General features: G+C 55.9%; 2 protein-coding genes across 19 annotated transcripts; both read right to left on the bottom strand.

The window, feature by feature from the left end:
- Positions 1–735: 735 nt before the first annotated feature.
- Positions 736–16,086, bottom strand: SLC29A1 (solute carrier family 29 member 1 (Augustine blood group)). 18 transcript variants are annotated; one of them, XM_055113650.2, is made up of 14 exons: positions 15,221–16,086; positions 13,319–13,418; positions 7,503–7,582; positions 5,373–5,454; positions 5,053–5,255; positions 4,798–4,937; positions 4,363–4,497; positions 4,179–4,276; positions 3,955–4,033; positions 3,383–3,480; positions 2,754–2,862; positions 2,432–2,517; positions 1,856–2,055; positions 736–1,446 (listed from the first exon to the last, which is right to left on the bottom strand). In XM_055113650.2, the coding sequence occupies exons 1-14, from the start codon at positions 15,304–15,306 to the stop codon at positions 1,335–1,337; spliced, it is 1,608 nt and encodes a 535-aa protein (XP_054969625.2). In that variant the 5' UTR covers positions 15,307–16,086; the 3' UTR covers positions 736–1,334. The 18 variants fall into 18 exon arrangements, with proteins under 18 accessions (XP_054969625.2, XP_063461361.1, XP_008956961.3 ...); XM_063605291.1 differs by lacking the exon at positions 13,319–13,418 and adding an exon at positions 8,677–8,783 and having other exon boundaries at positions 7,503–7,585; positions 15,221–16,075; XM_008958713.4 differs by lacking the exons at positions 13,319–13,418; positions 15,221–16,086 and adding exons at positions 8,677–8,783; positions 11,170–11,281 and having other exon boundaries at positions 7,503–7,585.
- Positions 16,087–16,771: 685 nt separating this feature from the next.
- MYMX (myomixer, myoblast fusion factor) lies at positions 16,772–19,702 on the bottom strand. The gene is made up of 2 exons (XM_024929205.4): positions 18,037–19,702; positions 16,772–17,556 (listed from the first exon to the last, which is right to left on the bottom strand). The coding sequence occupies exon 2, from the start codon at positions 17,532–17,534 to the stop codon at positions 17,280–17,282; it is 255 nt and encodes an 84-aa protein (XP_024784973.1). The 5' UTR covers positions 17,535–17,556; positions 18,037–19,702; the 3' UTR covers positions 16,772–17,279.
- Between the last annotated feature and the right edge of the window lie 470 nt (positions 19,703–20,172).

Below are 20,172 nucleotides of genomic sequence, written 5' to 3'. Positions count from 1 at the left end.
TTTCTGGGAGGAGTCTGAGACTTGTGGGAGGGTAAGGAATGCAGATTGCAGGGGTGCTGCACTGTGGCCAGAGCTCTGGTCTCACTTCCAGTCAGGTCATTCTTGAGATGGGGGTCCCAGTGGTAGGGCCTTCTCCACTGAGACACTCATAGCTCCATATCAACCCACCCCTCCCTAGGCCAGAGTTTGTGTTGAGAAGGGAAGGGTTGGTTTCACTGTGCAGACACACAGGGCCCTTGTTCCCCAGGAAGTCTGGCAGGCTGAGCTTTGGTGTTAGGGCTGCATGCCAGGTAGGGGAGAACCCTCAGGCCTCGGCCTCTTCCTGCCTGGTGGTATGGGAGTATGGCCAGGAGCTGGCCAGTTTTGCAGAGTTCATTGCTGGGGCTGGGGACAGAGTGGAGGGGCTGGCAGTGAAGACAAAGGAAAGATGGGGAGCTATCTTCATCCTCTGTCCTATGAAAGAAAGAATGAAGCAGCAAAGAAAAACCCATTCTTAGTCTTGGCTAACAGTCTTGGTGTTCTGGTTCCAGGCCTGTCCCTCCCCTGTGGCCCCAGCAGGGGGCATTGCAGCCCCTCTGAGGCCAAGAGGACTACTCCCCTCTCCTCCCCCTCGGACCCAGGTCCAGTCCTGGCCAGGGCCCAGCTGGGTCATGCTCATCTCCCAGACTCAGGCTGCCAGCCCTCTACCCACTCCAGGGCATGAAGCCACGGCTGGAGGACACAGGGAGCCATGGAGAAAAAAACAAGAAAGGTTTATTTAAATCAGAGAGCCTCTGAAGGCACCTGGTTTCTGTCAAATATATTTTTTAAAAAGGCAGTAACGTGGCAACTGTACAGGGTGCATGATGGGTAAGAACTGGGCATGGGGGGACATGGAGAGAACACAGAGGAGGAGGCGCAGGGGAGAATGGAGTATATCAGGTCAAACCATACAACGGTCAGACCCAGCTCCTAGCCACCCCAGGACAGGCAGACAGTCTGACAGACACGGACGCAGACACACAGACACATACACAGAGACACACGTGTTCTCCAAGCCCAAGAGCCTCCACTGGCCTGCACAAGCAGGGATCAGTCAGAGCCAAGAGTGGAGAAACTCAAGCAAATGCCGAGGCTACACCCCGTCCCTCGACTCTGAGCCCCAAGCCCACAATGTCCCCACTGTCCGTCCAAAGGCTCCCTCCCCAGGGCCTAGAGATCCGGGCCCAGCACACGCCGTGGAAAGCAGAAGTCAGAAGAAAAAACCGCCAGACCACTCAGGATCACCCCTGGCAGAAGGAAGGGGCAGGAGGCAGACAGGGAGGGAGGCAGGCAGTCCTTCTGTCCATCCTTTGTCACACAATTGCCCGGAACAGGAAGGAGAAAACAGCCCCCAGTGCCAGACCCAGACACAGGAAGAAGGCCATGATGGCTCCTGCGGTCTCTGCCTCAGCCGGCTTCACTTTCCTAAGCGGGGAAGGAAGGGCAAGGCTACCTCAGAATGGCTGTACCCCAGCCCAGAGCCTCTGGGTGGAAGGAGGGGTGGGGTGGAGCAACTTGACTGTCGAACCTCATTCTGTTGATCAACCCATCCTGGCTGCCTAACCCCAACCTGGCTTCTCCTCCTTGAGGGAATGTGTATGGTGGGGTTGTCTTTCACTCCTTCCTGCAAACCTGTCTCCACCTCCACCCAAGTAAGCTTGGCGCCCCCCTCCACCACAGTCACTGTCCCCTCAGCTGGGAGCCCCTCCTGAGCCATCTCTCCTCTCAGCTCTGGGAGCAGGGACTCTCCTTTTGCCCTCCCTCTACTGAATGTCCCCCACTGGAACTCTAGATCCTGTCTGATGCCACCAAGTTCCCTGCCAGCCCTACTCACTTGGGCCCGAAGCACATGCAGAGGCTGGCGAGGTAGCCGTTGGAGAAGGCAAAGGCAGCCATGAAGAAGATGAACCAGGCATCGTGCTCGAAGACCACAGTCAGGTAGCGGCGGGGCTTAATGTTGCACAGCAGCAGCAGTGGCACAAACACCAGACGGGCCAGCACCAGGCTTGGCAGCCAGCGGCTGTCCTTCCCAGGCTGTGGGCACCAGGCAGGGCCTCAGCCCAGGCCGCCACCCCAGGGCACAGCCAGGCCCCCAAGGATCCATCTGGGGCCCCTCAGGACCTGAACTGAAACCTCAAAGCCTGGTTCTCCTTAGGGGGTTACTCTTGAAAGGGGCATGGTGGAGCCTTCTGGAGTGCTGGAAATATTCTACATCTCGATCTGGGCAGGTATGTGTATATACATATATTCATTAAGTTGTACACTTAAGACTTGTACTTAACTATACATAAATTATGCCTCGACTTTAAAACAAATGGTCCCCTTACTACCATACTTTCTTGGGTTCCCTCTCTGGGTCCAGGCTGGACTCTTACTTCCCACAGGGGCCTGGGGACCTTCCTCCACTTACCCACATGAATACAGCTGTGAGGCTCCGGCCCAACCAGTCAAAGATATTGAAAGTCAAGAAACAGGACACAGGAATGAAGTAACGTTCTGGAAGAGGAGATGAACGGGTGGTTATCAGGCTCACAGAGGCAGGTATAGCAAGCCTAACCTTCACTGGGCCTCAGCTTCCCCAACAGTAAAATGGAGAAGATGCTTCCAGCCCAGGGAAGGGCAAATGGACCCAGGAAACGGGGAGAAGGTGACCCAGGCTCCCTCCCTTCCCCACTTCCAGCCCAACTCAAGATCCTGTCTGTTCCCATCCTGGAAACCTGTGGCATCCTCACCCCAGGTGCTGCTGCCTGCGATGCTGGACTTGACCTCAACAGTTACGGCTGGAAACATCCCAATGGTGATAGTGAAGATGAAGCAGACAGACAAAGCCAGGACTGAGATCTAGATAGAAGGGGTAGAGTCACCCAAATGCCTGTGTCTTCATGGTGGCTGTGTATTAAAGAACCACGAATCCAGGCCAGGCGTGGTGGCTCACGCCTGTAATCTCAGCACTTTGGGAGGCCGAGGTGGGTGGATCACCTGAGGTCAGGAGTTTGAGACCAGCTTGACCTGGTGAAACCCCATCTCTACTAAATACAAAAAATTAGCCGGGCATGGTGGCATATGCCTGTAATCTCAGCTACTTGGGAGGCTGAGGCAGGAGAATCACTTGAACCCAGGAGATGGAGGTTGCACCATTGCACTCCAGCCTGGGCAACAAGTGTGAAACTCTGTCTCAAAAAAAAGGAACCACGAATCCCCACCCCCGGCATGCACGCATGGGCACGCACGCACACACAAAAGAATCCAGGAGTGACCACTCTCAGGTCAGAAAGGGAGGAGATGGGTGGCAGGGGGAGGGAGCAAAAGGAGGAGAGAAAGAGGACAAGGGGTAGAAGATAGGATAACCTCCCCTACGTACATTTTTCAGGATGGCTTTGATAGAGTGGCTTTCACTGGTGGGCTGAGAGTTGGAGACTGAAACTCCAGACTCCTCTTTGCCTGCTCTTGGCTCCTCTCCTGCGGGATGGAAGAAATCTCCAAGTTGTGGGGAAGACAGAGCAACAGAAGACAACATAAACATTCCCCAAAACGGCTGGGATTACTTGAAAGTAGACGCCTCCTTAACCAGTCCCAGCCGTACTCTAACCCTAACCCAGACCTCGCCTCCAAATCCCTACAGCTCAAGACCCGGGGGCCTGGCCTCTCCCAGGAGCCTCAGGTCATGTTACTCCTCACTCAAGAATCTGAAATTGCTTCCCACTGCCTTTAGTCCAAACACCTCAGGCATTCAAGGTCATCCAGGATCTGCCCCCTTTTTATCATTGCTGGCCCTTATTTCCTATTGTCCCCCTCTCCCTGCTGTAGTCCTTCAGTCCTCCTCTGGCTCAGGGCTGCTAGCTAACACAGTGCACTCATCTTTGTTCTCTTTGCTCATGCTATCCCCCGCCTGGTATACCATCCTCCACCCCAGCTTCCTCAGGCTCTTCGGACCTTTGCTAATGAGGTCCAACTTGGTCTCCTGCTCCCCGGGTCCTTCAAGCTTGAGCTGCTGGTAGTAGCGGTAGAATTCCTATCAAGTAAGGGAGATGGGGGAGGTGGATTTAGAGGCAGAATCTCCAGAATCCCGGCCTCCTTCAGGTTTTGTCCTCAGAACACCCGTGGTCTGGAACCCCAGACCCCTATACCCCAAACCCCAGCTCCCTCCATTTACTCACCAGCCGGGGCAGGCCCAGGTAACAGATGATGGTCAAAATGATAACAGCACAGGCTGTGATAAAGTAGCCGAAGGCACTTTCTGATAGCTCCGAGCCACCTGGGGTGGTGTCAGTGATCAGAGACAGGCCCCATCCCCTCTCCCCACCACACCAGGGCACTGGGCAGGTAGATAGCCGGACTTACTGGCAATAGCGCAGATCATGGCCACGGAGGCAAAGAAGCCTGCTAGGCCCTGGCCACTCATGATGGGGGCCGTGTAGCTGGCAGGCAGAAGGCCAGCCAGACCAAACAGGCTGCCCTGCAGGATGGCACCAAATGCTGGGGAAACAGGGTGGGCATGAGCAGGGGAGCTAGGGCTGGTGGTTGGGGGTGCCCAAGAAGACAGATCCCTGTCATTCCTACTTTACTCTTGGTGAGCCTTGAGGCTGAGCTGCCCTTCTCTCTGCCCCCTCCCAGCCCTGGTCCAGGCCCACTCAGGCCTCTGAATCCCAGCTGCTCACAGCATCCACTCTCTCCAGGCGGAGGCTGGGCTTCTCTCTGCCTAACGCTGGGTCTGAAAAAAGAGTGGGGGTAGTTGGGCATGCCTCCTCCCATAGGCCCCCTCCTGGCCCAGCTTACAATTAATGAGCACGATCTTGATCATGGTGATGACAAAGAAGGGCAGAGCATCCAGCTGCACCTTCACCAGGATGGCAGTGATCAGAAACACCAGCAGGATGGCCACCAGGCTGCCCAGGATCCGTACGGACTGGGGGATCCTGCCGGGAGAGGCCAAGGGTGGCAGAGACAAGTGGGCAAAGCTGGGGCTCAGCCAAGGGGGTGCAGGACACAGTGAGGGTCAGGCTGGGGGCTGGGGAGGGGGTGGGCACTCACCTCTGATGCAGGAAGGAGTTGAGGTAGGTGAATAACAGCAGGGGCAGCATGGCACATAGGGTCATGACATTGTTGAAGATGGCACTGAGAGAGTTCCGCTCAGGCAAGGGTGCTGCAGGGGCGGCTGACGCCTGGGCGTCCTTGCTCAGTTCAGCAGTGACCAAGGACACATTCTGGGACATGTCCAGGCGGTTTGTGAAATACTGCAGGGGTTGCAGAGAGGAGTGTTGAAATCTCTTTCCCTGTGCCTACCAGCACAGAGTCAGATCCTGCAAGCACAGTGGGCACTGCCCCATGGAGCCTAGTCCCTCCAGCCTCACCTGAGTGGCCGTCATGAAAAAATTCCACGGGAGCAGCGTTCCCAAACCCAGCATGAAGAAGATAAGCCAGACAGCTTTGTATCTGCAATGGAGGAGGAAAGATGGGCCAAATGACGCACCATCCTGCCCCACTCCACAATGAGCCCCAGGAAAGCCCCTGTCCATCGTCAGTCTCTCTAGGTCCCAGGGCACAGGGCGTCTGTGTTTGTGTCCATTTGCATGTGTCCTCTTATGGGTGTGGGGGGAGAAAAGGGTACATTGCTCGTTGGAATTTGGGGTGGGGATGGGGTCAGGGTCATAGGACTGAATGGCATGGCTGACAGGACCATGGTTACCAGCCCTGGAAGGCTCGGGGGACTCTGCAGGCTGGGAACCAGTGTGACCCACACATCCGGAGATGGTTTTGGAAATCCTGCCGAAGGGCAGGGGGTGGGTGGATGAGTGAGAAAGCAAGCAGCAAGTGTCTTCCACTCCCACCAGGCAGGCTGGAAGTAATTATGCTGTCTGGTCAGGGACTGTGTTACTCCCCAGAGAGGATTCTGAAGTTAAGAAACTCCCATACTATTCTGGACCTACAGGGCAGGTGGGCAGGGTGCCTCAGGGCCTCTGTGAAGAGAGGGCCTTAGAGCTGTTTTCTTCCTGGCCAAAGAGAACTTTGTAGTTCATACCACCCAGGGCAGGCCAGGAGGTATGGGGCCACTGGAGGTCATCTGGGCCTCAGGGTGTAAATAAGGACTGTCCACCTTTGGCCAGGGCAATGCCCCAAGCCCTATACCTCAAGGCCCTTCCGGGTCACGCCAGCTTCTCCCAGATAGGCCTTGCCTGAAAGCTGAGTAACCCCAGCCCGGCCCATGTAGATCTCCAGTTGGGTTTGCACACCCTCCCCAGAGCCAACACCAGCTCTCTTCAGAGATGGCAGGGATAAAGCCCAAGGCAGTGAGAAGACAGGCCTGGCCAGAGTGCAGGAGCCTGGACCGCTGGCAGGCCTCATACAGGGATGGCGTGGTGAGCACACCACGTGAGCAGGTCTGAGTTAATGCAACTGCAGCCCCCCGCAACCCCCTCACATACATGCTTCCCTTGGAGAAGCTAAAGGCTTGGTTCGGAGGCCCAGAGCAGAAGGAAAAACTCCCAAAGTCACATAGGACAGAGGATCGGGGTGGGGGGGAGTACGCTGGGAAATGACTGAGCTGTGCAATAAGGCAAATGGAGCCGGCGAGGCCTTCAGGGAACTGCCCACAGGAGAGCGGAGGTGGGGACAGAATGGGCAGGCAGCCTGGGAATGGAGCACAGGAGGCAGGGAAGCAACCTGGGGCCTGGACTTATTGCCATGCCTCCTTAAATTCCCTTACTTCTAGATCCACTTCCTGGGAAGTATATACTTTTAGCTTATTTTACAGGTGGAAAAACAGTCCCAGAGAGATTAAGCTACATGCTCAAAGCCCCCACAGGCAAAAGTGGCCTAGTTTCATAGCCTTTGGCACAGGAGGGAGATGGGGTGGGTAGGGCAGACGTGATGGGTTTCTGGGGCCTGAGTTGGAGGGCAGGACAGAGCCTGACGCTTTGAAGGAGCTTTGGATCTCAGGGATCACTTCCTCAGCCTTCTTGGGTCCCAGATCCCTTTGAGAAATTGAATTAAGCTACAGCCTCTTCTTCCAAAATACATATTCACAGTCATAACTGCAAGACTAACTTGATTGGGAGTTCACAGGCTCCAGAGGCAGGGAATTGAGAGGAAGATCAGATCAAGAACCAGGGTGGGCCAGGTCATCTAAGGCAGAGGCCCCAGGGCAGTTCTGCCAGATGTGCATTGGAAGGAGGGGTGCAGCCAAGTATCTCCCCACAGTGGTGGCGGGAGGAGCCGGAAGCCGCTAACTGGCTGGAGAGCAACAGTGGAAACACAGACAGGCCAGGGAAGGACTGCTGCCCACGCACCCTGCCCTTCCCGCAGACACCCCAGCCAGCACCCAGCCAAGGCACAGGGGGTCCCCGCCCCTGATGCAGACCTGACTCATAGCTACCTGGCTGGAAGGCCAGCCAGCAATGGCAACCCCCAATTCCAAAGGACACCACACCCAGCTCCCTGAAAACCCATTCCCTGGATCCACAGCCCAGCCCCTTACCCCTTACCTGTCCTGAGGCTGGTGACTGGTTGTCATGGTGATGGTGTTCTCGGTTTTCCCTGGCTGACAGCTCCCTCCCTCAGGGGCCTGCTGGGGGCAGGAACAGTGTAAGGCCCTGTCTTGGCCCTGCCACAGGCCTCCTCAGGCTCTTAGGGGGAGAGGGGGCAGGGCTGACAGAACAGGCCAGTGGAGGAGTCCAGTAAGACCCCCTCTGCACCCTGCCCCTCAGGACGACTCAACTTGACCCCCACCCAGCCCCCTGGCCCAGCAGGCCAGTCCTGCGCGGCCCCCCTGCCTGCTCAGACTCTACCTGGCTCCCGGCCTGGCCGCTGCCACCGCTATTTTTATCCAGCAGCCGAAGCAGTTTATAAGCTGGGAAACAGGAGGGTGGAGAGCAGGAGGGAAGGAGGAGGAAAGATGATGGGAGGGAGGGAAAGACAGTCAAAGAAGGCAGGCAAGAGGACGAGAGGGGTCAGGGACAGTGATGACAAGGGAAGGAGGGAGACAAATGGAGGAGACACAGCAAAGAGGTCGGGGGAGGAGGAGGAAGGACACAGAACAGGCAGATCTGCAGCAGCTGCGACAACATCGATGATGACTGAGGTCAAACCAGAGGCTCCCCAGGCCCCTCTCCGCAAGTCTGGTCTCTCCACCCTCCCTGGGGAGCCCCTGGATTCATGGCTAGAGTGGGGCTGTCCTCTCCTGAAGGCAACCCAGATTCCAGTCTCTCTGCTGTTGGCACCTTAACCTTTCTTTCCAGCCACTGCCCAGGGGCTTCCTAGTTGCTGGCCGGTTTTCCAAGAAAATATTTCATAATGGAGTGGGGGCACAGCCCTTCCCCCTCCCCCCTCCCGACCCCAGGGTCACCTAGTCCTCCCTTAGTTCCTCTCTGTCACAGGCTCCTGTCCGCTTCCCCTTTCTAAGAGTGACCTTGAAAAGAAGATTGGAGGGGTGGATCCCAAAGCACCTATCCTTCTGCCTCAGTGTCCCTCTCCTGCTCCCCATTTGTGTAGGGGGAGACCCCCTGGCACCAGCAGATTAAACAGCTTTCCCATTGGGTGGCATGGGAAGCCAGGCAGATGTGCACTGACACATTCCCCACACTCAGGCCTAGCTGGGCCCAGGCCTTGCTGTTTGGGGTGAAAGGACAGCTTCCCTTCCCTCCCTTTCTGGGCACTCACCAGGTGCCCAGACTGGCCAGCAGAAGGGTCAGAGCAGAGCAAGCCTGGGCAGTCCCTAGGAGGTGCTCCTAGTTCAGGCTCAGGCAGCGGGCCTTGTCCACGGGCTCCTGGGTGCAGATCCAGAATGAAAAAGGTGGCACAGGGCGTATCAGGAGAGAGTCCCTCAGGCTTCATGGGGCCCCATTCTGAGAAGCCTTGCAAGCAAAGAAGCAGAAGCACACCCAGGAGATAAAAAGCCACCCCTGTCGCTCGGGAGATAAGAGAACAGGGAGTCTCAGCAGGGGAGCTCTCGCAGGTGCAGCATTGCTTCTGGCCCCACTCAGACAAACAGAAGCAGCTGGGCACCATGAGACCTTCCACGGGCTCTCCCACCTCTCTGTAGTTCCTCTCAACCCTCCCCAGGGAAACTCCAAGCTCTCAGAGGTCCTCCTCAGCCCCTCAGCCCCACACCTCCAGATGGAGGCAGAAGGATTCCTCCAATCAGGCCTTCGACAAATATTTACTGAGGACCTGTGCATGCTAGCCAGGCACTGTCCTAGGCACGAGGGGTGAATAATCATATTTACATTTTCTAGAGAGATGAAGGCAAGAGGGCATTACTGGAGTGGGGGTGGGGGAAAGCCTCAGGTCTCAGGTTTTTTCTTTTTTTTTTTTTTTGAGACGGAGTTTTTGCTCCTGTTGCCCAGGCTGGAGTGCAATGGCACGATCTCGGCTCACTGCAAATTCTGCCTCCCAGGTTCAAGTGATTCTCCTGCCTCAGCCTCCCAAGTAGCTGGGAATACAGGCTCCTGCCACCACCCCTGGCTGATTTCTGTATTTTTAGTAGAGACGGGGTTTCACCATGTTGACCAGGCTGGTTTCGAACTCCCGACCTCAGGTGACCCACCCACCTTGGCTTCCCAAAGTGCTGGGATTACAGGCATGAGCCACTGAGCCCTGCCTAGGTCTCAGGTTTTCTATTAGGTAGTAGGGACTCTTCCTCTAGGTTCTTACTTCATACCCGCATACCCTGTACTCCACCCCACAGGCAAGATTCCTGGCAGTTAAGAGCAGGTGTAGCTTCAAAGCAGATGGGGGCCTAGGGTGGGGAGAATAGCTCCTGTTCTCCTGGGTAAAACTGGCTTAGGCTTAGAGAAGAAGTATTTATTTCTTCCCTGGCCCCCTGCTACACCCCTGCTCTCTCTGTTCTCAGGAGTTCCCATACCAGTCTTGGGCACAATTCAACTCCAGCCCTCTCCTCCTGCCCATATCCTAACATTCAGCTGGCCAGCCTTCGTGTTTTGCTTTTGTCTGCCTTTGCCCAGCGGCAAACAGGGATCTGATACCAGCTCAGAGCATCTGGTGTCCCTCCAACTATGCCTTGGCCTGCTGAGGTGGGCCCCTGAAAGCAGCCACCAAATTGAGTACCTCCCTGCCTCCAGACTCCCAACACCTCTCCTGCAATTCTCCACTCCCAGGATTTCATATGGGGCTAGCCACTACCTGCAGATCTCTTGTCTTTTCTTCACAACCACCCCTAAGCTAGTACTAGCACTGAATAGATGGGGCCAGCTGAGGTTCAGAGGGGTTGAGTCACTTGCCTGAAGTCACAGAGCTGGTGAGTGGAGGAGCTAGAATCCATATTAAATGTTCAAGCTCCTTTTGGAATGGAGAGAGGTATAAAAGCTGCTTCTCAGCCCTGTAGACTGGGAGGTGGGGGGAACTCTCATTCAACTAAAGGGAAAAATGAGGTGGAGACCAAGATCATTCCCAGCCTGACTTGAGTGTCAGGCAGCTCAGCCCCGCCCCATCACACACATCCTGGCATGGGGAGCTTACACAAGCAGGAGGAAAGTTGGAGGGTCTGGAGGCCACCGAGAGGAGTAGGCAAAGGGACTACCACAGGGCTGCAGAGAGACCCCTAGAGGTGTGAGGGCAGGGTTGGAGCCAGCCTTGCCCTACGACTGCTCTCTCCTGGTAAGCGAAGCCGAGGACTGTGTATCTTCACCCTCTCATATACCCTCACAGTAAATCAGTAAATGAGGACGTGCGCAGGAAGGAGACGCCAGGGATACGAGTTTAGCCAGTAAAAGACCGGGGTTAAAGAGACAGCCCCGCACCTCCGCTCGCGAGCCTCCATCCCCATCCCCATACCCCTCCGCCAGCGCAGTCAGCGGCACGGCCCCTCCCTGATACCGACCAGATCGATGGGGATCACCCGTCCACTCGCCTGCCCCTTGCGGAGGTCAACGTGACCGCAGCCTGTTTTAGGCCCGGGAGCCAGGCCGCCCAGCCCAGCTTGGGTCCCGGTCCCCGCAGGGTCCTCAGGCTCCCTGGCCCGTGCGCGCCACGTGCTGCGCGGCTCCGCACGCTCCGCACTGGGACCCCACCCGGCGTCCCTTCTCCGGGCTGCGGAGCCGTCAGGCCGGGCCTCCCTGCCCTCCGTGGCAGGCGGGCAGCGGCGTCTTCCGCCTCGGCAGTCCCCAGTCCCCAGTCCCCGGCCCCGGGCAGCACCTGCCGCAGAAGCACTGCTCCCGCGCTGAGATCCGCGCGCTCTCGCTGCAGCTTCCCTCTCCCGCCGGGGCACATTCAAACCCGCCCTCCGCTGAGCCCGCCCCGCCCTGCGCCCACTGCCACCTCCCCGACGCCCGCGGCCCCGCCCCCGGCCCACCCCTGCCACCCCGCGGCGACTCCGCGCGCTCCGCCGCTCCCACCCCGAGCCCCTGCGCCCCCAGGGCCGCCTGGTCGTGTTATTTCGGTAGATAGGACCTCTTTGGGCCCTGCCACACCAAGGCTGTCTGTCCATCGTGTGGGGTACATGGGGCTGGAGGGTACAGCCACACATTAAGGACCTGCGCAGACTCCCATAAAATTCATCTCGGGACTTTTCCATTTACACACCCCCACAGACCCAGAGACCAGGAAAGGAGGGTGGGGAGCGAGGAAGGGGGCCAAGGCAGAGGGGAGAGGAGGGCTAGGAGACGAAGAGAGAGAGACTGGACAAACATGAGGGCAGGAATTAGGGGGTTGTGGACAGACATGAAGCCCCTCTCAAGTCATGGGGCTGTGCCTAGAAAAATACCACCTAAACCCGGGGCTGCTCAGACCGGCCCCGACGCCCCACGGCCCACTCCACCTCAGATATTCCGTTATCCCTTCCCAAGCCCTGCCCACGCCGCGCTTCCTCCACACTGCACCTTTTTCCTCCCAGCGCCCTCCCTTTCAACGCCCCCTTCTTTCTTTCAGTCCCCCTCCTCTTCTTTTCCTTCAAAACTGCTTCTGTCCCCACCGCCCATTTTCTGTGACCAGCATGATGGGTTTTCCCATCCCTGACACATCCAGTCCCAGCCACAGACGCGCAAACACCACCCCACCCACAACTTTGACTTGGAGGGGGTATGTGCCTCTGCCTGTGCTTGTGTGTGCGCGCGGAGGGGGACGGGGCAAAGCCCTCCAGCTCCCTCATAATTCACCCTTTCTAAATCCAGCACTTTGGAAAACTGAGGCACAGGTGGGAATGGGAAGAGAAAAAGCCAGGAACAGCCTTATATCCTCAGTGAATCCTATTGTCCCAGCCATCCTGAGAGGCGGAAGCCTTGCTGAGTACGTCTTCCACTAGCTAAGGAGGAAGGTGTGGGCGTGCTGAGGGGTGGTCCAGCAAGGCCCTCCAAGGGACGGGGAGGGAGGCCCTCTCTTTGTTCGGGCAATAAATGGGGTGGGGTGGGGGGCACTCCCTGCCCTTCCAGCAGTACTCAGTGCTAGAGGATGATCCTAAGGCTGGAAAGGTCCTGAGGAGAAAATCCAACCCACGCTGCCCACCCCATGCCCACTGACCCGAAGGGCTTGTCCCCTAGAGAAGCCACAGACACTGATTAACAATTGGCAGTACCTCACATCATAGGGATAAGGTAGTCCTACCCTGTCCCCAGAGAAACAGACAGGGCCCTAAGGAGAGAGGTGGCTTTTCTAATTAGGGTCAGTGGCTCTCCCCAAGCTACTCCAGAATGGGTGTCCCCAGCCTTCTGTTTCCATGCCCCACAGAGATGACACACATATTCCTTCCCAACCCTCCCCCACCCCACCCCCATCCCCCACATCCCCGCCAGCCCTAACCAGAGGGCAGGAAGATGGGTTTAGGTGGTATTTTTCTAGGCACAGACCCATGACTTGAGAGTGGCTTCATGTCTGTCCACAACCCCCTAATTCCTGCCCTCATGTTTTTCCAGTCTCTCTCTCTTCCTCTCCTAGCCCTCCTCTCCCCTCTGCCTTGGCCCCCTTCCTTGCTCCCCACCCTCCTTTCCTGGTCTCTGGGTCTGTGGGGGTGGCAGGGCTAGTGGTCAGAAGATCTGCCAGGCATGGCAAGGCTGGTGGCCAGTGGCTGCAGTTGTGTACAGAGGGGGCTGGAGGTGGAAGAAAACTGGAGGGAAGTGGTGAGGGTCTCAGGCCAGACTGGGAAAGGCTGGTTCCTCTCCCCACCCAAACTGGGGCCCTGCCAGCTCGGTGGATGGCAACAGCCAGGGCTGTTATTGTTGGAGAGAAGTCCATCTGGCATCCATCCTGCTGGGCCCCTAGCCAACACCCACACCCCTCTGTAGCCACCTCCCAAGCAGAGGTTGCTGGGTGCCAGGGCCCCCTGCTGGACAGCCTGGGAGCCCCAACTTACACAGGCCTTGCCTGGAGTTTTTCTAGCCAGGCCTTGCCAGCTCTCTTCAGTCTCTGCCTGGTCTTCTGGCTTCTCTCCCTCCCTGAGCTCCCTCAGGTCCCTGTCGAAGGGGTGGGGTGGGAAGGGTTGGTCCTGCTGCACCTCTACTCTACACCTTATTCACCACCCTATATGGGACCGTGGCTTGGCCCAGACTCCCTCCCCAACTTGGCAGGCCCCATGCATGCCTCACCACCTCACACACAGTCCTCTCTCTCCCCAGGCATGTGTCCTCTCAGCTGTCACCAACAAGTCATGTGTGTTTGCTGGAACTGTGTTTGCTTGGCCTGGGGGTTGGTAACCAGCACATGTCTCATGACTGTCTGTGTTCTCAGTTGTGTTTGTGACTGTATCTCCATGGCCTTGTGACAGGGCTGGGACTAGGGAGAGGCCAGTGAGGCACTTGCCAGGGGTGTAAAATGTAAGGGGGAGCCAAAAAAACTCATGAATCAAGATAAATTTTAGGCCAGGAGTGGTGGCTCATGCCTGAAATCTCAGCACTTTTGGAGGCCGAGGTGGGAGGATCACTTGAGCCCAGGAATTCAAGACTAGCCTGGGCAACACAGTGAGACCCCATCTCTACAAAAAAATTTAAAATAAATTAGCCAGGCATGGTGGCTCGAGCCTGTGGTTCCAGCTACTCCAGAGGCTGAGGCCGGAGGTTCACTAGAGCCCGGGAGGGCGAGGCTGCAGTGAGCCATCATCCTGCCATTGCACTCCAGCCTGGGCAACAGAGCAAGACCTTGTCTGAAAAAACAAACAAACAAAGATACATTTTAACGTAATCAAAATAAGTTTTTTTTTTTTTTCTTTTCTTTAAGATGGAGTCTCACTCTGTCACCCAGGCTGGAGTGCAGTGGCGTGATCTTGGCTCACTGCAACCTCCACCTCCTGGGTTCAAGCGAGTCTCCTGCCTTAGCCTCCTGAGTAGCTGGGATTACGGGCACGTGCCACCACGCCCAGCTAATTTTTGTATTTTTTTTTTTTTTTTAGTAGAGACGGGGTTTCACCACGTTGGTCAGGCTGGTCTCGAACTCCTGACCTTGTGATCCGCCCGCCTTGGCCTCCCAAAGCACTGGGATGACAGGCGTGAGCCACCGCGCCCAGCCCTTACCAAAATAAGTTTTAATGCAATGTCTACAAATCAAGACTCCATGATGCCAAGTGCAGCGGTTCACGTCTGTCATCCCAGCACTTTGGGAGGCCAAGGTAGAAGAATCACTTGAGCTTAGGAGTTCAAGACCAGCCTGGGCAACACAGGGAGACTCTGTCTCTTAAAAAAAAAAAAAAAAAAAAAAAAATTAGCTGAGCATGTTGACGCATGCCTGTGGTCCTGGCATTTTGGGAGGCTGAGGTGGGAGGATGGCTTGAGTCCATGAGGTCGAGGCTGCAGTAGGCTGTGATCGCACCACTGCCCTCCAGCCTGAACAACAGAGCGAGACTCGGTTTTTGTTTTTTTTTAAAGACTACATGATGAATAAAACATCAAGATTTTTTAAGTAAAGACAGGTGTGTTCACAGGGTGGGTACTGGCTCGGGGTTCGAGAAGACTAAATTCTTTGTTCAGTTAGGTCTGGGCTGGTCTTCTAGGCTAATTTTCCAGACCTCTTCCCCCTACCCTATGTTCCTGGGACATCTGTAAGTGGCTGGGGAGTTTGGGGAGGCAGTCATCTAATAATGGCCTTCGAGGGCCCAGAAAAGTGGCCCCGCATCCAGAAACCAAAGATTCTGACTCCCCTGAGACACTGTAGCCCAGCAGGTCCCCCTACTGGCCCCCTGTCCCGCCCGGCAGCGTGAGAACGGCGCAGACCTCGCCCCCACCCCACCCCGCCCCGCCAGGTCCCCCGGCCCCGCCCCGCGCACCTGCTGAGACTTTGGAGTGAGCATCCGGACTTGGTGGGGGACGGAAATTCCCAGGCCTGCGGGCCCCTAGTTCTCTCCCGCCTCATCTCGGGGCTAGGGCCATAGCCACAGCTGGAGAGCGCAGCCCGCGCCGGGCCTGACCGGTGTGGGCCGCCGGGCGGAAGAGAGGCTGCAACAGGCGACCCCAGCGCCCGCCCAGAGCTCCGCAGCCGGCTGCGTCCAGTCCTCGCGGCTCAGGGGCGGGGAGACCAGAGCCGACTCAGTGGGAGGGGCCCTTCGGGCCTGGGACTGGCGGCCGGCGCCTTTGGGCACCCGAGGCTCCGGAAAGGGACGGGGTTAGGGGCCCAAGGGCTCGGACCCCCTTCTCTCTGCCCCTCCCCCTAGGTCGCCTCCCTGAGACCTGGGAGCACGTGCACTGGCTTTGAAGACTCCCGAAGGAAACCGATGGGGTAGTGAGCAGGGACGGCGTGTGGCAGGCAGAAAGCCCCGCAGGGCTGGGGGTGGGGCGCATAGCTCGGGCTCACTTCTTTCCCAACCAAGCCTTCTGACGGGTGTGGGGAGGGGACTGGAATCCCAATTGGATCCTGTACTCCTCACTGTCCTCGTCTGAACCTAGATAGAGCCCAACAGTCACCCAGAGAGAGAGGATTATTGCCTGGGAACAATAAGCAAATTATCCGGAGGCTGGGATGCAAATGTGTCTAACCCTTTTTTTTTTTTTTTTTTTTTAAGACGGAGTTTCGCTCTTGTTGTCCAGGCTGGAGAGCAATGGCGCGATCTCGGCTCACTGCAACTTCCGCCTCCCGGATTCAAGCGATTCTCCTGCCTCAGCCTCCGTAGGAGCTGGGATTACAGGCATACGCCACCACGCCCGGCTAATTTTGTATTTTTAGTAGAGACGGGGTTTCTCCATGTTGGTCAGGCTGGTCTCCCGACCTCAGGTGATCCTCCTGCCTCGGCCTCCCAAAGTGCTGAGATTACAGGCGTGAGCCACCGCGCCCTGCCCAGACTGCACTTTCTAACTGTGTTTCCTTAAGCATGTTGACTCTTCTGAGGCTCTTATTTGACCCCTGAGGGGCCTCCCACTAGGGAGGAGGAAATGATGAAGTCAGTTCTTAAGGCAACTCACCCACCCCTAGTCTCTTCTAGGGTGGGATGACCCTCAAGGGGATGCATTTCTGCACTGCCTCCCTGGGTGGCCTCCCACCCAGTCTCTTAGCAAACGTATCACCCCTCTTCCCACCACCACTAGCTGAGAAGTCCTCAAACTCGCTGGAGGATATTTTCCTCCCTACTGTGAGCTAGCCAGGCAAACTTCCTCCTAGATGGACTCAAGCCATTTCTGGGTCACAGTGTGACATACTGACCGAAACTTAGCAGGGGGAAACAACTTCCAGGCTGTGAGGACTGAAACCACAATGGAATAGGTAGCAAAATAAACCCTTGTACAATTGTCCATCTCTCCTCTCCCCCACCCCCACCAACTGCCAGGCCAGGTTAAACTGTTTTGCAGAGCAGCAGTCTGGGTGATTAGACTTTCAAAGCCATGGAAAGAATTCAAATCAAATATTTATTGAGCACTTGCTGAGTGCTGGGCTTTGCAGGCAGGTCTGCCTCCATAGGCAACTCAGATATTATTTTAAGGTAGGTCCTGAGTCTGGAAGACGGTCTGGATTCAAATCTTGCCTCTCTGCTAAATTGTCACTTGTCCCTCAGTTAAGCACTGGGAACCTTGATGTTCCCATTTGCAGGGAGGGCAGGGGTGGGTGGGTGTTAGTTCCCCTCCCGCCTGAGGCCAGAGGTGATTAGGAGTGGTCTTTGGGAGGAACTGCTGGAGGACAGAGGGGCAATAATCAGTTTTGTGCTAGATGCAAGGCATTCTTCCAGAAAGACATTTCTGTTAGGAGTGGAGAGGCATGTCTGTGGCAGATCCCTCTCATGCACAACCCTCACTATATCTTCTGTCCACTGGGCAGGCTTTGGTCAGTGCTGGTGCCAGGATTATCCTACTCCAAAAGAAAGCATTTTGTGGATACAGCTGCTGCCAGGACTTGTGGCCTCACTTTTGGGGGCCTAACCTCTCCCTCCTCTCCAGGCGGTCCATTCTTGAGGCCTCCCCAGCGTCTGGCGAGTGTCGCTGGCTGAGAATGAACAGCAGACAGCCCAGCAAAGCCTCTCGCATGTCCTGGGAGCCCAGGCGGCGGGCCAATCGGCGCAGCAGGGGCAGGAGGTATTGGCGGGCCAGGCGGGCAGCAGGCAGCAGCAGGCGGGACAGCAGCAATCGAAGCAGCAGCGGGAGCAGTGGCGTGGGCATGGCAGGGCCAGTGAGTCAGTGCCTGGGAAGACAACACAGACTTTAGGCTTGCATGTCCTGGTTCCGCCTCACCTGGCAAGGACATGGGGTGGGCAGGAGTTCCCCCTCCCTTCAGTTTACACCTTCCTGCTCCTGACCTCAATTTGTAGGTCATTTTTGCTTTCATGAAGCCCTTTCTCTTGGCAAGGCAGCTGAGGCAGGAAGGTTCTCACCATAGCATAGATGGGGAGACTGAACCAAGGCAAGAGTAAACCAAGACCTACAGCTTGCCATTCCCAGCTCCAGGCATTCCTACTGCTCCCTGGCCCCTCCCTTCCTCTAGTCACCCCCTCCTCTTGCACAGCCTCCATGCCCCTGGAGTTCCCTAACCCTTCTCCCTCAGTCTAGCAGGAGTTCTTCTCCAGGCAATTCTAATTTTTCTTTTGGGGCTCCTGATCCACCCTGACCTAACACTCCCTGACCTCTCAGTCCCCTACCCCCACCAATCTGCGGCAGCTCTCACCGGGCAGAACTGCTGCTCAGAATCAGTCTCTGGCTGGATTTGCCTGGAGTGGAGATAGCCCCACTGGATTCAACACAGGGGTAGCCCCGCCCTGCTCTGCCCCACCAATTACAGTCCGCCTGGGTTGGGGAACAATGAAGAAACAGCTGTGTTCTGGCACCTGGTATATTGAGGGGAGCGGGCAGCTGGGCTGGCCCCCACTTCCCAGTCTAGGGGGAGGAGAGGGAAGGGAACATATGCAGGATTTCCCTCGAGTTGGAACCCAGACTGCACTTTCTCTTTTCTTTCTCTTCTTCTTCTTTTTTTTTTTTTTTTTGAGACAGAGTTTTGCTCTTTTTGCCCAGGCTAGAGTGCAATGGCAGGATCTCGGCTCATTGCAACCTCTGCCTCCTGGGTTCAAGCGATTCTCCTACCTCAGCCTCCCAAGTAGCTGGGATTATAGGAGTGTGCCATCATGCCAGGCTAATTTTTTTGTATTTGTAGTAGAGACAGGGTTTCACCATGTTGGTCAGGCTGGTCTCAAACTCCTGAGCTCAAGTGATCCACCCGCCTCGACCTCTCAAAGTGCTGAGATTATAGGCCTGAGCCACCGTGCCCAGCCCAGACTGCACTTTCTAATTGTGTTTCCTTAAGAACATTGACTCTTCTGGGCTCCAGTCCTCTCCGCTATAGCCTCAGTAAGTGGGAGTAACTGGAAGGAGTAACTGGAACAGGACAATATATGAGACCCACTTGCCTAAACCTCAGAAGCAGTGAGTCTGCAGACTGCACACACACCTGAGCACCAGGCATGCTCAGTGGCTGAGACAGGGAGACTAGGACCCAAGCAGGCCCCTGTGGGCCCTCTCCTGGGGGAAGAAAAGTAGAGGCACAGTCTATCTCCTAGCTGGGCACAGCTGGACACAGCTAGGTGGCATTCCCCCTTGGATGCTTACTTCAAGACCCTCTCCTCCACCTGCTTTCCTCCCTCAGATTAAATGAAATTCTATGAGATAGCTGGGTATATCTCTTTGGGTTTATAGCCTGGGTTTTATGTTGTTTTTAATTTTTATTTATTTATTATTATTATTATTTGAGACGGAGTCTCACTCTGTCACCCAGGCTGGAGTGCAGTGGCATGATCTTGGCTCACTGCAACCTCTGCCTCCCAGGTTCAAGCGATTCTCCTGCCTCAGCCTCCTGAATAGCTGGGATTACAGGCACCCGCCACGATGCCCGGCTAATTTTTGTATTTTTAGTAGAGGTGGGGTTTCACCATGTTGGCCAGGCTGGTCTCGAACTCCTGACCTCAGGTGCTCCACCCGTCTTGGCCTCCCAAAGTGTTGGGATTACAGGCGTGAGCCACCACACCCAGCCTGCTTTTTATTTTTATTTATTTTATTTATATTATTTTTTTGAGGCAAGGTCTCACTCTGTCACCCAGGCTGGAGTGCCATGGCATGATCATGTCTCACTGCAGCCTCAACCTCACAGGATCAAGTGATCCACCTTAGTCTCCCGAGTTGCTGGGACCACAGGCAGGCGCCACCACACCCGGTTACTTTTTAAAATTTATTTTGTAGAGACAGGGGTCTCACTGTGTTGCCCAGGCTGGTCTCTAACTCCTGGGCTCAAAAGATCCTCCCACCTTTGCCTCCCAAAGTGTTGGGATTACAGGCGTGAGCCACTGCACTCAACCTATTTGGTTTTATAAATACTTCATTCTTCTACTTCATAAAATAAGTATAATTCCTGCCTTGCTGGATCAGATGAGATACTGTCCATGAAGTGTTTTGTAAACCTCAAGGCCTTGGGAATATGAGCATTTGTCATCATCCCCACCAGCCGCCACTAGCATCATCATCTCCATCAGCATGTAAGACCCTAAAGAAAGAAAACTTACCAGGTCAAAAAGGCCTGTCCCACTTCTACCTAAAGGAAGCAGAAGAGAGGAGCTAGAGAGTATAGACTCACAGGCAGAGTCTTCCTCTCCTTCCAGTTGCTTCCGGAGAAGGTATGATGACCTTGTGCTATCGTAGGGTTGTGGGTGACAGGTGCATTGGGTACACACATATGCCAAGCTTCTGAGTTCAGGATCTCGCTCAGTTCTCACCACTAGCCAGACATGGTGGCTCATACCTGTAATCCCAGCATTTT

The sequence above is a fragment of the Pan paniscus genome, chromosome 5 (genome assembly GCF_029289425.2).
Source record: "Pan paniscus chromosome 5, NHGRI_mPanPan1-v2.0_pri, whole genome shotgun sequence".
Classification (NCBI taxonomy): domain Eukaryota; kingdom Metazoa; phylum Chordata; class Mammalia; order Primates; family Hominidae; genus Pan; species Pan paniscus.
The sequence above is the reverse complement of the archived record's forward strand: the minus strand, read 5'-3'. Positions and strand labels throughout refer to the sequence as shown.